Raw genomic sequence first — 16,095 nt, 5'->3', positions numbered from 1 at the left:
CGTGTTGAGTAGGAAGAGATTAAATTAAGAAATGAAAAGAATGAATAATTTACCATTGCCCCTGTTGTTATCTTTTACTCGACCATCGCTACCTACATGCCCCTGCGTAATACTGTAACGCTAAACTCATACCTAGGTCTTTTTACGGTATGCAATTATTTTTGGTTTACATGTAATACAGTGGGCTACCCTCGAGGAAATGGGTGGCGACCGCTTAATGGGGCTAGCCGCTTAAATAGAGGTTGGTGTACCTTGAATATTTAATTTTTCACTGTCGGGCTATAAATTTCTCGGTGAACATGGAGTCAATTCGATACAATCATGATAGACGTGTGTTTGAATTATCACTCGTCATGCACCTTCAATTTCAAACTCTTATCTGCCATCGCCCTTTCCAAAACAAAGTTGTTAAATTTTGGGTGGCCGCTTAATAGGGGTAAAGACAATAATGAAACCCTTATCGGAATGACCATATGATGGCTGCCGAGGTAACTGGTCAATAGGTGTTTTATTTACAATATTTTACTGATGATAATTTTGGACTGTATTGACAACAGTCCTCTATTTTCTGTTACATACCAATGCCTCGCCACTAAGCAAACAAAATGGCATGGCCAGGGCTATTTACTCACGTAATTACTAATTAAATTTAGTCTGTTTTTCTCACGAATTCGACACGTGATTTCAGCTAGTTCTTGCTTCATTAATCTATAATTTGTTTATGGCGATTTTCTTAAAATTCTAGTGAGTACAGGTACTAGCTTTATCAGCTGTTGTCTGAAACATCAGAACGTACAACAAACGTGATTTGGACCGAGGCCACGTTCACAATAGAATATGATTATCTAAATATACACATATATTATTATATATGAAAAAACAGATGAACAATGATTAAATTGTTTCACTTATCCTGAGAGTACTCTATACAAAATAGATCAAAATGTGCAGCATATGCCGTGACAGTATTGCGTGACGAACAATAACGGCTGTGAGATTGTGCTGCGCCGACACGCTTATCAGCAATGGTCAGCAATCGATCAAACACAATATTTTGGCGCAGCGGAAAGCAAGCAACTATCTACAAATGACTCAGCCGTTTTAGACTTAGATGCAGTGATGGTCATATGCGCAGAAAGATGGTCACAGATTCATAGTATTTGACCAATAATAGGTTGACAGTAGGCGATGTACATCGGATGTTAATCTTGTGTAAACAAAAGCAAACATCTGCTTCATGTGCGACGAATGGTGAGAGATCGACTAGAAACACGTCAAATCGGCTTTGGACCTGCCTTTTACAGCAAATGACGTTAGAACATTTCGAAATTATCAGCTCTGTGTCTATTTCAGCTTAACATAGGTCAAGTCATGTGGCGCATGCTAAAATATACGTCTAACCCGTAAATTGAAATTTGACGACGGATGGTCAAATGAAAGGCTGCGTGCAAGAATGTCCCCTAGATTTTTCGGCCATTTTTGAAAGCGCTTAAAACTAGCTGAATTTTGGCATGTGGGCTTCGTTTCACCTGACAAACATTGCTCTGAAGTTGCCTTTCGTTCTTGAGAAATAACGTATGCAAAAAAGGCACACAGGTTGGAAAAACCGAGTGGTTTATTGCATACGCAATATCTTGAGAACGAAGCGAACTTTAGCGCGAAAACTACGGGACATTGCTTAACATACCTGAACGAAGCTGCATGCGAAATTTGGAGCGTTTTCGACAAAGTTCACCTTTGATTAAAATACCTGATGCCCTTTTCCCGCCGAGTCCTTCAAATAAATGAAGCTGGGCCTTTGTTATGATAAACAGAGCCGATCCTTTGTTATAATAGCCAAGCCAAACCTTTGTTATAACTCAAAGTCTCGCCTCGGCTTATTATAACAAAGGATCGGCCCGCCACGACCGCAAGGACTTTGATTTTACTTAGAAACCAGCAAAATGTCAATTTCACGCAGCTTATATAAGCTCAAATTTGTTGATGTCAGGTCAAAAATGCTTAAAATGTTGACTCATGTTAACGCGCGACGGCAAGGATGTTGATTTCTCTTAGAAAACAGCAAAATGTCAATTTTACGAAACGTAAAAGCTCAAAAATGTCGATTTTAGGTCAAAAAAGGTTTAAATGTTGATTTCATGTTAACCCGTGACGGTAGGGATGTTGATTTCACATAGAAAACAGCAAAATGTTAATTTTACGCAGCGTATAAACTCAAAAATGTTGATTTCAGATCTAAATAGGTAAAAATGCTGATTTCACGTTAACGCGTGACGGCAAGGATGTTGATTTCACTTAGAAAACGGCAAAATGTTAATTTCACGCAGCGTATGAGCTCAAAAATGTCGATTTCAGGTCTAAATAGGTAAAAATGCTGATTTCACGTTAACGCGTGATGGCAAGGATGTTGATTTCACTTACAAAACAGCAAAATGTTAATTTCATGCAACTTATAAGCTAAAAATTGTTGATCTCAGGTCTAAATAGGTAAAAATGCTGATTTCATGTTAACACGTGACGGCAAGGATGTTGATTTCACTTAGAAAACGGCAAAATGTTAATTTCACGCAGCGTATAAGCTCAAAAATGTCGATCTCAGGTCTAAATAGGTAAAAATGCTGATTTCATGTTAACGCGTGACGGCAAGGATGTTGATTTCACTTACAAAACAGCAAAATGTTAATTTCACACAACTTATAAGCTAAAAATTGTTGATCTCAGGTCTAAATAGGTAAAAATGCTGATTTCACGTTAACGCATGACGGCAAGGATGTTGATTTCACATAGAAAACAGCAAAATGTTAATTTCACGCAACTTATAAGCTAAAAATTGTTGATCTCAGGTCTAAATAGGTAAAAATGCTGATTTCACGTTAACGCGTGACGGCAAGGATGTTGATTTCACTTAGAACACGGCAAAATGTTAATTTCACGCAACGTATAAGCTAAAAATTGTTGATCTCAGGTCTAAATAGGTAAAAATGCTGATTTCATGTTAACGCGTGACGGCAAGGATGTTGATTTCACTTAGAAAACGGCAAAATGTTAATTTCATGCAGCGTATAAGCTCAAAAATGTCGATTTCAGGTCTAAATAGGTAAAAATGCTGATTTCACGTTAACGCGTGACGGCAAGGATGTTGATTTCACTTACAAAACAGCAAAATGTTAATTTCACACAACTTATAAGCTAAAAATTGTTGATCTCAGGTCTAAATAGGTAAAAATGCTGATTTCACGTTAACGCATGACGGCAAGGATGTTGATTTCACATAGAAAACAGCAAAATGTTAATTTCACGCAACTTATAAGCTAAAAATTGTTGATCTCAGGTCTAAATAGGTAAAAATGCTGATTTCACGTTAACGCGTGACGGCAAGGACGTTGATTTCACTTAGAAAACAGCAAAATGTTAATTTCACGCAACGTATAAGCTAAAAATTGTTGATCTCAGGTCTAAATAGGTAAAAATGCTGATTTCACGTTAACGCGTGACGGCAAGGATGTTGATTTCACTTAGAAAACGGCAAAATGTTAATTTCACGCAGCGTATAAGCTCAAAAATGTCGATTTCAGGTCTAAATAGGTAAAAATGCTGATTTCACGTTAACGCGTGACAGCAAGGATGTTGATTTCACATAGAAAACAGCAAAATGTTAATTTGATGCAACTTGTAAGCTAAAAATTGTTGATCTCAGGTCTAAATAGGTAAAAATGCTGATTTCATGTTAACGCGTGATGGCAAGGATGTTAATTTCACTTACAAAACAGCAAAATGTTAATTTCACGCAACGTATAAGCTCAAAAATGTTGATTTCAGGTCTAAATAGGTAAAAATGCTGATTTCACGTTAACGCATGACGGCAAGGATGTTGATTTCGCTTAGAAAACAGCAAAATGTTAATTTCACGCAACTTATAAGCTAAAAATTGTTAATTTCAGGTCTAAATAGGTAAAAATGTTGATTTCACGTAACGCGTGATGGAAAGGATGTTGGTTTCACTTAGAAAACAGCAAAATGTTAATTTCACGCAACGTATAAGCTCAAAAATGTTGATTTCAGGTTTAAATAGGTAAAATATGGCGGCCGGAAAATAGTGTTAACATCTGGAACTTACTTTGGTTATCTGGGACAATGATTATCTGCACTGAACAAATAAACATCAAATAAGCACTTTTCCAAATACAGCAACGTCTTAAATGGCTAAAAATCACGAGATAAATACATATTTTTCGACAAACGTCATCGTAGCTTTATGTCACGCACTGCCTAACAGATTGACAAATTAACCCTTCTGCGCAACGTACGGGTCTCCATACATCTGCATGTCCGCTGATCCCAGAAGTTCAAAACACTACAAATCATGCCGATATGAAATAAAATCAACGCAACCTGGATCACAGATCTATGTTACAATCGATCGCTACTTGTTGGCCATTATTACCTTTAAATGAAAAAAGCCGAAACAATCTAGTTACCAGTTCAAGAAACGCGAGCAGAACGTGATCGCAATGCATGCCGGGAAGGGTCTTTACACCTCGTGCACGGGAAAACATGGCGGTCGATACAAGACAAATTTTATCACTCAAAAACCAGTTCTCACTTTCCAAACTTTGACACTAGCAACGCTTGGCAAATGGGCCACAACTCACCAGAGGGTATTTTTCTTGGGCAAGAACTGCTCTTGGACTTTGCTGCCTGGCTCGATCTGACTTCGAATGCCGATAACACGATTACAGTATATCAGCTACCTTCGAAGTTTCAGAACACATTTTCATTCTTTAAAATGTGCTGATGACTTACGGGTTTATCGAGGCTTTATGATGCCTCTCAACCACCAGGCAGGCACACAAGGCACTTTAACACTATGCTTAAGATATTAGTTGACAGAGCTCTAATGCGGCACATCTCTTTTTCGTTCGATGGTATTTCGTTTGCTGCTCGATCGATTCACGTGTTGTGTTTACGTCACAATAACTGATGTAAACAATCTGTTCCCAGATTTCCGCTCTATATACTATTTTCCTTTGACTTTAAGACAGCTAAGATTCAGTGGAATACACTATAAACAGTCTGCCTGTTTGCTGTTCAACAAAATAATAAGGTTTCTTTTGTTTTTTGTTCAACAAAAGATCTCCAAAAGATGCCGCTTGGAAAACTGAGCTTTTTGCATACGTTATTCCTCGAGAACGAAGAGCGCCCCAGCCAAAAAAAATTCAGAGCAATGTTTCTCAGGTACAACGAAGCCTACATGCCAAAATTCAGCTATTTTTGAACACTTTCAAAATGCCCAAAAAATCTAGGGGACGTTCTTGCACGCGGCCTTTCAAATATTTTCATTTTTGACGTACTTTGAAAAGCTCTCGCGTCGCTCACAATCAGTTGCCCGAAGAAATTTTTACAGGAATCTGTAGACCATCCTTCTGCGATTCAACCACCAGAAGCTTGGTCCATTTGCAGGTTTCGCACATGGTGAAAATTAATTATATTCACGAAGTACTTTTAAGTGAATGAAATACACGTCTTTGAAATTTAATTATTATGCACCCAAAAAGACAATGCAACATTCCCTAAAATCAACCCAGTACGCATTTAAACATTGCACAAAAATATTTGAGTGTTTTAAAGACGGAAGAATAATGTGGTTTTGCACGCGAGGCTCTTAAAGTTGTTTAATAACATGGTGCGTCAAATGACGATTTTAACGGAATTTGGTAATTTGCATATTTCTTTGAAATAAAAGGATATTTTGCCAAAAAAACTATCCAGTAGTTTTTGTCATGCCCTAGCCTATCTACCATAAAAATATGAGCGAAATCGAATTTTCGGCCCTCGCCGAGTTATTTTCCATTTTTATGGACAGGGACTCTTAATATCATTTCACTCGCTACATGCGCATTTACCATATCATAACCGTCCTTCAACGACTCCCGTTTCTGTAAAATCCATATGAAGTCCGTATCCAGTGAGAACTTGTTCTGCTCATTGATTTTACAATTCGCGATGTTGGCTTTCTATATTGGCTATGTTGGCTTTCAACAACTCAGCTGTAATAGAGTGCATTCCTGAAGCTTTGCCATTTTTAAGACCCTTTATGGCTTCCTTAACTTCACTTAATGTTGGCTCATTGACTGCAACCTCAACTATTTCACTGAACTCGAATCCACACTCTTCTTCACTAGTTATCGGATTTTCTGGTTCTTCTCTATTAAGCACTGCTGATCTTTAAAGTACTCTGTCCATCTTGAATGCTCTTCATCTTTTCCACTTAGGAGGGTTCCATTCTTGTCTAACACTGCTGTGCTTTGCCTTGATCTTTCATTGCCTAGTGTCTCAGTAAGCCAATAAAGTGTCTTCATGTGCTGGTTTCTTGTGGCCTTCTTTGCCTCACCTGTAATATTGTCCATCCATTTTCTTTTATCTGCCTTTTTGCTCCTTGTCACTTCACTATCCTTCCTTAGGTATTCTGCCCTAAGCTCTCTCTTAACCCTTTCTGAGCATGTACTCAAGATCTTCTTATTAATGCCCCCCTCTTTGATCCATGAGGTCCCATGACCCCTTGCTGATCCATGGCTCTTTCTTCTTTTGACGTCTTCCCAATACTGTTTCTTCTGCCTTTATGTATGCCTTCTTCATCAATCAAAAGTCTCTCTCCACTTCTTCCTCTCCTTTAACTTCTGGTTCTTCATTCTCTAGGGCCTGATACTTATTACATAGGGTTATGTTAAATGCCTTTATAGCAACTGCTCATTTTCCAACTTAGCTGTGTTATACTTCACTCTATATTCAACCTTTTCTTTTGGTGCTTTTCTCAACCTGAGCTTAATGTTTGTACACACAAGGTAATGATTACTTCCAATATCTGCAGACCTGTAAACTCATGTCATTCACTGAATTCCTAAACTGTTTGTTGATGAGGATATGATTGATCTGATTCCTGGTAATTCTATCAGGCAACATTCATGTTGCTTTGTGGATGGTCTTGTGTGGTAACAGCATTCCTGTAATAGCTAGCTCATTCAGATAGCACATTTCACAAAGCTCTTCTCCTTTATCATTCCTTAGCCAGAGTCTGTGTTTTCCCATGACTCTTTCATAATCCCTGTTTTCGTATAAAATGTCAGCATTCATGGCTCCAGTAACTATGATCATAACACGAGTATTTATACCATCTATCACATCTTGCAATTTTGTGTAGAACTTGCCTTTTTCCTGTCAGTCTGTATCTTCCATTGGTGCATATACATGAATGACTGTACGCTTTATGTATTTGGAATAGTACCTAGCTTGAATTACTCTTTCACTGATAGGGTCTATCAGGGCTCTAACCTGCACTTTTTGACATCAATATACCTACTCCTTGTAGGTGATTGTCATCATCTCAGAGTAAATTATGGTGTCTCCTTCTGCAAGTTGCACTTTTCCTTGGCCCATCCAGTACGTTTCACTGATGCCCATGATGTCTATACCTTTCCTCTTCATCTCTCTTGCTACCTGTGCGATGTTGCCACTTCTGTAAAGCTTTCGTACATTCCAGTTACCAACCTTCAGGGTACGTTTAGGGTGCATCAATGACCTAGTTGGCTCCGGGGCATCCTGTTGGATTTGGCTCCTGTGTGTAATTGAATCCCTCCTACGAGGTAGTCACAGCGCCTCCTTGATACAGTGAATTCTCCCTGCTTCTGGTTTTTGTAATATATAAATATTTATATTTATATATATATATATTTTTTTGTACAGGATGGTTATCAGCCCTCAGCCCAACACCCAACCTGGAGGACCAGGGGATCACTCTTTGTCTGGCTCCTACCTTTTGACCTGTTTGGCATGGGTGGCCCTACCAGGAGTACATGACTCCTGCCAACATAGCTTTAGGGGTCATTGGAACATGCAAGCCACCCTACCACCACAAGGTGTTGATCCCAATCCAAGTGGGCTGTAGAGCTGTAGAACCGTAGAATTGTAGAGCTGTAGAGTTTGTGGTTACATTCAGTTGGAAATGATCCCCAAAGAAGATTTTTTTAGGTTCAACCCCCCCTTCTGCCTGGATTTTCGTAGTCTTTGACCCCCCTCCAAGTGAATTTCCAGAAACCCATCTGTCGGGGAGGTGTGGATTTTTTCTGGAATAACCCATTGTGCCTCATCATCACAGACCCAGTTTCCTAACTAGTTGGAACTTTTTTCCTGCATCCCAAGAACACACTTTGCGAAAAAACCGTGCATCCTTTTCATTTTTTGTGCATATAAAATGCGCACCTGTGCGTTAATGGGAACTCTGTAACCCTGCTATGTAACAATGTTTCTTAAGATAGCTGCACATGCCTTGGTCTAGATCACACTCATACAATTAAGTTTATAATGGGGAATGCACTTTGTTGAAATTATTACTTTAATTAATATGTTGTAAAAGTATTTGTTACCTGAATCACAGAACTCAGCAAGTGTACTTCTGATCAAATTTTGCAAATCTTTTTCCATTTTGGGGTTGTCTAACAATGGAGACAATGACCTACATGTATTTATGAAAGGAGATAGATGGAGTAAGTAAATGACTCAGATTGAGAAGCACTTATTGATTAAACAAAAGAAAAATTCAATATCTTGTAGTCACTCACATTACAACCTTTTTACTGAGAATGTGCCTAAAGGCTTTGATAACTCCTTGTCTCACTTGAACATCTGGAATGTTGCTGTAATGTGGTATAATCTAGAGAGAACAAAAACAACTTAAAACTACCTTAAAATGTTTACAACCAGTAGATTTCATCTCCTGTACACTACTAACTTTTGTCTGCTTACAAAGTTAGGTCATGTTTTATTGACTCATTTCAAAACAATTCTAGAAGTATAAAGGAGTTACTTTTGTACTTATTTACAATACCACTGTGGATTTTTCACAACACAATCAGAAAAAAGCCAAGGTGAATTTGGCATTTATTAATTCGTACTAAACACAATAGATTGCCTCAGAGTAATTATCATTTTTAATGAAGCCCTTAAATATTTTACATGATCAGTCTAGTAAGAAAAAACCTTTCAAGGCAATAATAGGGGCAGACATTAGCCACACATTAGCAAATCTCATGAAAAATTATTTTCTCAAGGTTTTGCATCCTATACATGCATTCAAACTTATGATGAAAATAATTGACAGAAAAAGAGAGGTGCACATTTGCAAGAATATGTACATGAAGTAGAACCACTTATTGTACTTTAAAGTACATTTCTATAATTACCCGGCAAAGAAAATCCATCAAAGTGCTTGTGATAGCTGGGTGACTTCTGATTGAATGGTGCATCAACAAAATGGCAGGTTCTATGTACAATTACAAGGAAAGTAGGCATTTAAAAACACTGAAGTAGGCAAAGGAATTGACTGTGCATCATCAATAGGCAATAAATTGGGTGGCAAGACCCTTCAAATTTGTAAAGAGCTGATCACAAGTTATGGGCACAATTTAGTTTTCTTAAATCCAACCCATCTACATGTATCATATGTAATCTGATGATTCCAAACAAAATAAATCATTTTAAAAAACTGTATTAAGCATTGTAGCGTTAATAGCCCATGTTTGATATATCAAAATACTAACATGGTTCTGTGCATTCTGCCCAAAATTGCACATTTTCTAAGATTTCTTTGTCTGGTAATCCCCCCCCCCAAGAGACCTGCGATACAGAGAAAACAACACCAATTATGGAAGTTTGCAAGAAAGCCTTATTACCATATTAGAATGTTAATATATTGAGCATGGGCTATTGAGGACAAAGTAAATACTGAAATGAATATTGACAATGTCAGACATCTGAGCAAATTACATTTCATTAACATTATTTTGAATGTGTTTTAGGTAAGGGCTGTTTCTGGGAAGTAGACATTGTAACCCAAAACCCCGAACAGGGCTTGAAATAATGGGTGGTCAACAGACAGTTCCCCCAACCCCTGCGGAGGACTCCCATATGAAAAGGTTGGAGACGCTTAACAGAAAATTTGAAGTAAACCCCAAAAGGAGACCAATCTGGCCTGGCTTGAGCTTTATTTGACCCCTAAATGATACCACTTAAAATGGAATAGGCACATGCAATTACCAGCAGCTGATCATGAATGGAGCATGTGCTAGTATTGGTAGACCAGACTTAAGAGACCGGCAGAAATCAAGCCTAAAAACGGAAATGAGAACGTTTTTTAACTATTTGTTCTTCCTGAAAAAATACTTTGACAGCTAAAAATATTGGCGTTTCATCTAAGTGAGACCAGAATCCTTGATTTGTACCCTAAACAAGATGACAAACATCCTCGACCTTTTCATATGGGAGACCCCCCTCAGGCAATTTCCCGTCAAAAATGGCTTTTGTCTGGTCAAATCCTTGGATGGCATTTTATATTGTTCATAGTTGTTTACACTTCAAAGGAATATTTAATTTAGTACTACATGTAGTTGTAAAATAGGTTGTAGATTATTTGTGTTTGTGAAAGAAAGTAAAAAGAAAGCACAAGAAAGATATGATCAGACCACCTTTGACTACAACAAAATTTCTGGTAGTTGCGAGTTTCTGCTTTGTCATAGCTGGTAATAAGCAGGTCGTCCTGTGTAGCGTGTCTATCAGTGTGTATGCTAATAATCCTTACAGTCAATAGAATTTGCAGAAAACTAATTTTTGAACTAATGTGGGAAGCAAAACAGATGCCCCATGTTGTTAATGGCGCTCTGTATTTAAGACCAAATAAGCTTAAATCTTGTTGTTTGTTGCTTTATTTTATGGAGTGAAATAATACTGATATCAGAGGAACCGAAAACCAGTCGGCAAGAATAAGTTCCGGGTAATTTGCATAGTGCTTCAAAGTTTAGACAATACTCTCATGCTAAAAATAAAATGCATAACGAGAAAACGGAATGCAAGCCCTCCGGTAGCATTACAAATGCAATTCGATCTGGCCTGATGCCCTGATCTGACCCATGGTATATAATATACAGTGAGATATTGATCATAGACTGCAAAACAGTCATATTTTTCGTGAACACGAGCGACGGTCAATATTTGAACGAAAGGCCTCGAGCAAGTGTAAAAAACGACAAGGGAGAATGGGGAGAGACGCTCAAAAATATGACTGTCCGACATTCATAAGTTAAATTCGTTCAAAATTACCCGTTCTTCCAGCAACGGGAAATTCCCATTGGTTTAATTCTGATGCAATCTGTCATCAAATGTCACTCACACCTCATCAAAAAGATATAGACGCCACATCAGTTTCACAGTAAAGACAGTAATTCTTGCGGGAAAACAGACGACGTTGACTTGGATGCGCTTGCGAGCGATTTAGCAGCGGTCCACTCGTAAAAATTATCGTTTTGCTTTCAGTATGAACGGCTAGCTCACTAAATACATTGGCAATATTCCTTGAAATTTATAACTGAAGACGGGCAGGTCGGGTTTCTCAACGGCCATTTGCATGCATGAATGACCCCCAAAAGCAAGCAAATATACACGCAAACAAATCATTTCTGCACATATTTTTCTTGGGGCTACGGACTGACCAAGACTTAAATGTCTTATAAACCTTATGATTTTGTAAGGTAATAAGTTATAAGTTTTATAGGATTAAGTATTGTTCAGTCTGTAGCCCCAAGAAAAACAGGAAAAATATGTACAGAAACAATTTGTTTGCATGTAGATTTGGTTGCTCTCGGGGTCATTCATGCATGCGAATGGCTGTTGAAAACCCTGACAAGCGAAAAAATAATGCCAATATATTTAGCGAGCTAGCTGTACATACCAAAAGTAAAATGATACTTTTTACGAGTGGACTGCTGCAAGGTTTCACTTTTTCAGGTAAATTTTGCACACAGTCAGCAACGAGACGTCCACCAAAACTTTGGTTTTGTCTAGACGCTTTTGCGCTGAAGGTCGCGTGTGATTGATAACCGCTGGAAGATGTGGGTGGAGCTGTCAAGCAATTTCTGTCACCTCAGTGACATTATATGACCCCCGCTTAGAACGAATTCATTGTATGAAAAGCCGACAGTCGTTTTCTCACCTCACACGTCTACGGGCGTGTGAGGCTCGCACACTTCACACTCGAGGATCGCGCTTACAGTGCTTCGCGCCTTCCGAAAACGTCCGAAAACGACTGTTTTGCAGTCTATATTGTTCATAGACCTAAGAAATAATTTTTGTGAGTTATATACCTGCTTGCTTATTCATCTTTAGATTTTTCTGTGTGACTGAAACCTGTCACTTCAACGTTTTAAGCTTATTTGTTGTCAAATTTGATTTAAACCCAAGCAAGTTGCATGAACTGAGGGCTTAGACAATAATAAAATAAAAAACTGAAAACAGCCTCTCAGAAATAGCTACAAATGCTTGAGCCATCTTAGTCTCCATAAAAAAAATTAATAAGGTGTCTTGAATCTGTACAGCATGGTTAAAACTTGTATTTCCAAAATCAATACAGTGTACATGTAGTACCAACACTCTGAAACAGAATGCAAGCTTACACTTCTAGCAGCATTACCTGATACCCCAATCTGACCCATGGTGGTATACATACAGTGAGATATTGATTGAGGTATGATGTGAAGGTGAATTAATCAACATGATACGAGCGTGGGACAAAGAAAAATTCTGAGTCCCCGACAGGAATCGAACCCATGACCTCCCGAACACCAGGCGGGCGCTCTATCCACTGAGCTATGAGAACTCATGGAGAGCAAGGCCATTTAACTGAGTTCATATATGATAGGTGTCCTGCATACTGCTAGGATCAACGCTATCGAATTCATCGTGAGTAGTGATAAGTTAATAAAGATGGTGTTCGGGAAGTCATGGGTTCGATTCCTGTCAGGGACTCAGAATTTTTCTTTGTCCCACGCTCGTGTCATGTTGATTAATTCACCTTCACATTTCATTACCAAGCTTAAAATTCACCATCTTTATTAACTTATCACTACTCATGATGAATTTGATAGCGTTGATCCTAGCAGTATGCAGGACACCTATCATATATGAACTCAGTTAAATGGCCTTGCTCTCCATGAGTTCTCGTAGCTCAGTGGATAGAGCGCCTGCCCGGTGTTCGGGAGGTCATGGGTTCGATTCCTGTCGGGGACTCAGAATTTTTCTTTGTCCCACGCTCGTGTCATGTTGATTAATTCACCTTCACATTTCATTACTGAGTTTAAAATTCACCATCTTTATTAACTTATCACTAATCACAATGAATTTGATAGCATTGAACCTAGCAGTATGCAGGACACCTATCATATATGAACTCAGTTAAATGGCCTTGCTCTCCATGAGTTCTCGTAGCTCAGTGGATAGAGCGCCCGCCCAGTGTTCGGGAGGTCATGGGTTCGATTCCTGTCGGGGACTCAGAATTTTTCTTTGTCCCACGCTCGTGTCATGTTGATTAATTCACCTTCACATTTCATTACCGAGCATAAAATTCACCATCTTTATTAACTTATCACTACTCATGATGAATTCGATAGCATTCATCCTAGCAGTATGCAGGACACCTATCATATATGAACTCAGTTAAATGGCCTTGCTCTCCATGAGTTCTCGTAGCTCAGTGGATAGAGCGCCCGCCCGGTGTTCGGGAGGTCATGGGTTCGATTCCTGTCGGGGACTCAGAATTTTTCTTTGTCCCACGCTCGTGTCATGTTGATTAATTCACCTTCATATTTCATTACTGAGTTTAAAATTCACCATCTTTATTAACTTATCACTACTCACGATGAATTCAATAGCGTTGATCCTAGCAGTATGCAGGACACCTATCATATATGAACTCAGTTAAATAATAATAATAATAATAATGGCCTTGCTCTCCATGAGTTCTCGTAGCTCAGTGGATAGAGTGCCCGCCCAGTGTTCGGGAGGTCATGGGTTCGATTCCTGTTGGGGACTCACAATTTTTCTTTGTCCCATGCTCGTGTCATGTTGATTAATTCACCTTCACATTTCATTACCGAGCATAAAATTCACCATCTTTATTAACTTATCACTACTCATGATGAATTTGATAGCGTTGATCCTAGCGGTATGCAGGACACCTATCATATATGAACTCAGTTAAATGGCCTTGCTCTCCATGAGTTCTCGTAGCTCAGTGGATAGAGCGCCCGCCCGGTGTTCGGGAGGTCATGGGTTCGATTCCTGTCGGGGACTCACAATTTTTCTTTGTCCCATGCTCGTGTCATGTTGATTAATTCACCTTCACATTTCATTACCGAGCTTAAAATTCACCATCTTTATTAACTTATCACTACTCATGATGAATTTGATAGTGTTGATCCTAGCAGTATGCAGGACACCTATCATATATGAACTCAGTTAAATGGCCTTGCTCTCCATGAGTTCTCGTAGCTCAGTGGATAGAGCGCCCGCCCGGTGTTCGGGAGGTTATGGGTTCGATTCCTGTCGGGGACTCAGAATTTTTCTTTGTCCCACGCTCGTGTCATGTTGATTAATTCACCTGCACATTTCATAACCGAGCTTAACTTATCATTGATTGGTAACTTAATTTTTGCCATTATTGCTCGAATGTTCTACAGAATGTGGCTGGGATGATGGAGACATAGACATGACAAACCCTTTTGATTTCAATGACCAGAAAAACCAATTCGCATGCTGGGCACTTTTATCTCTTACAATAAGAAAGAAAATGACAATTACAACTTGATGTTAAAATTGCAAAAATTTAAGACCATCCTTGACATAGGAACTGTCGCAGTCTTACATTATTTGGAAGGTGTCTAATAACTAAAAGTCTTGGTACCTCTCAACTGGTACACTCTATCTCCAGCCTTGATGTTCCTCTCGAATACCTTGGTGCTGTAAATTCGGCCATATTTAAATTCATTTGGAAAAATACAAAGGACAAAATTAAGTGTAAAGTGATGTTTTTAGATTATGACCAAGGAGGTCTATGAGCACCTAGTATATATATTTTATCAAAATCATTGAAGTTAGCTTGGATCTCCCAACTGTTAGCTGATGAACATAATAGCAGTGAATCTTGGAAGGCGATTCCTAACTATATTTTCGAAAAATACGGGGGCCTAAACTTCATAATTTATTATGATGCAATTATGACAAAAACTTTCTCCATCAGATTGGGCTACCTCAGTTCTACAAATTGATTCTCCTGTATTTCTTGGAATTAAAAGAATCTTTTCCAAACTAGTCCAGCCAAGAACAAAATTTTATTCAACTACAAAAATATTTTAACCCACAGTCACAGTGTTTTTTACAGGAACTGGTTTGATCGTGGCATCTATCTGGTACCTGATCTTGTCAAAGCAGATGGGAAATTTCCTTCTTACTCAGAATTCATCCAAAATATGATTTAGATGCAACTTTCTCATCTCTTTTCAAGTAGTTTCTGCTATTCCTAGACACTTTGCAGAAAGTGTGAGGGCAAACCCCACAGACAGATCAGATCTGCTGTTAAACAGTATGTTTCAGCATTCCCCAGAGATCTCCATAAATTTAACTAAATGAAAAATAGAGACTATTATCGGCTCCTCATAAACAAAGAACCAATTGAACTGAGGGCTAATTCTAAATGGGAAAGAGACCTGCAAATTAATCAAACATCTCTGAAACTTATTTTTAGCCACGTGAAAAGTGTATGTAAAGATAACAAACTTAGAGAATTTTATTTCAAACTTTTACATAGAATAGAAGTCACAAAAAAGGAATTATTCCTGTTTGGTAAGGCAGAGGACACAAAGTGTCCATATTGTGAAATGAATGATTCCATAATTCACATTTTCCATATATGTAGCTGTAATTGGAGCCAATTTTTCTTTTAAGAGGTCATAAAATGGTTCAACAAAGAAAGTGTCACCTACTTCAGTCTTTCACCAACTCAATTAATTTTTGGTATGAAAGTTGACAATTCAAGCAAGGAATCAAACATTATCAGAAAGTTAAACTTCACCTTTTTGTATGCCAAATATTATTTGTACAATCAGAAATTAATACATGGCGAGTTATCGGTAAATGAATTTATAATTTATCTTAAGCATAAATCTATTTTCAAAAAATTCTTTGTATAGTCATAGTAATGATGATGGTAGGAATGTA

At 38.2% G+C, this 16,095-nt stretch overlaps 2 protein-coding genes across 5 annotated transcripts in view; one reads left to right on the top strand and one right to left on the bottom strand.

The window, feature by feature from the left end:
* The window catches only part of LOC145479208 (integrator complex subunit 3-like), a 306,674-nt gene that overhangs the window by 139,440 nt on the left and 151,139 nt on the right, over positions 1 to 16,095 (bottom strand). For all 4 annotated transcript variants that reach the window (XR_014048403.1, XM_081457501.1, XM_081457510.1 and 1 more), the window contains 3 exons: positions 9,237 to 9,316; positions 8,616 to 8,707; positions 8,421 to 8,509 (listed from right to left, as the gene is read on the bottom strand). Coding sequence is in view for 3 of the 4 variants with exons in the window: in XM_081457501.1 (XP_081313627.1) it covers positions 8,421 to 8,509; positions 8,616 to 8,707; positions 9,237 to 9,316 (261 nt within the window). In the remaining variant the exon portion in view is untranslated. The remainder of the gene's footprint in view (positions 1 to 8,420; positions 8,510 to 8,615; positions 8,708 to 9,236; positions 9,317 to 16,095) is intronic.
* LOC145479884 (uncharacterized) overlaps positions 1 to 16,095 on the top strand; it is a 192,565-nt gene that overhangs the window by 134,464 nt on the left and 42,006 nt on the right. The window lies entirely within an intron of this gene.

This window comes from Orbicella franksi, chromosome 1 (assembly GCF_964199315.1).
Source record: "Orbicella franksi chromosome 1, jaOrbFran1.1, whole genome shotgun sequence".
Lineage (NCBI taxonomy): Eukaryota > Metazoa > Cnidaria > Anthozoa > Scleractinia > Merulinidae > Orbicella > Orbicella franksi.
Note: the sequence above shows the minus strand (reverse complement) of the source record. Positions and strands in the feature narration are given on the sequence as shown.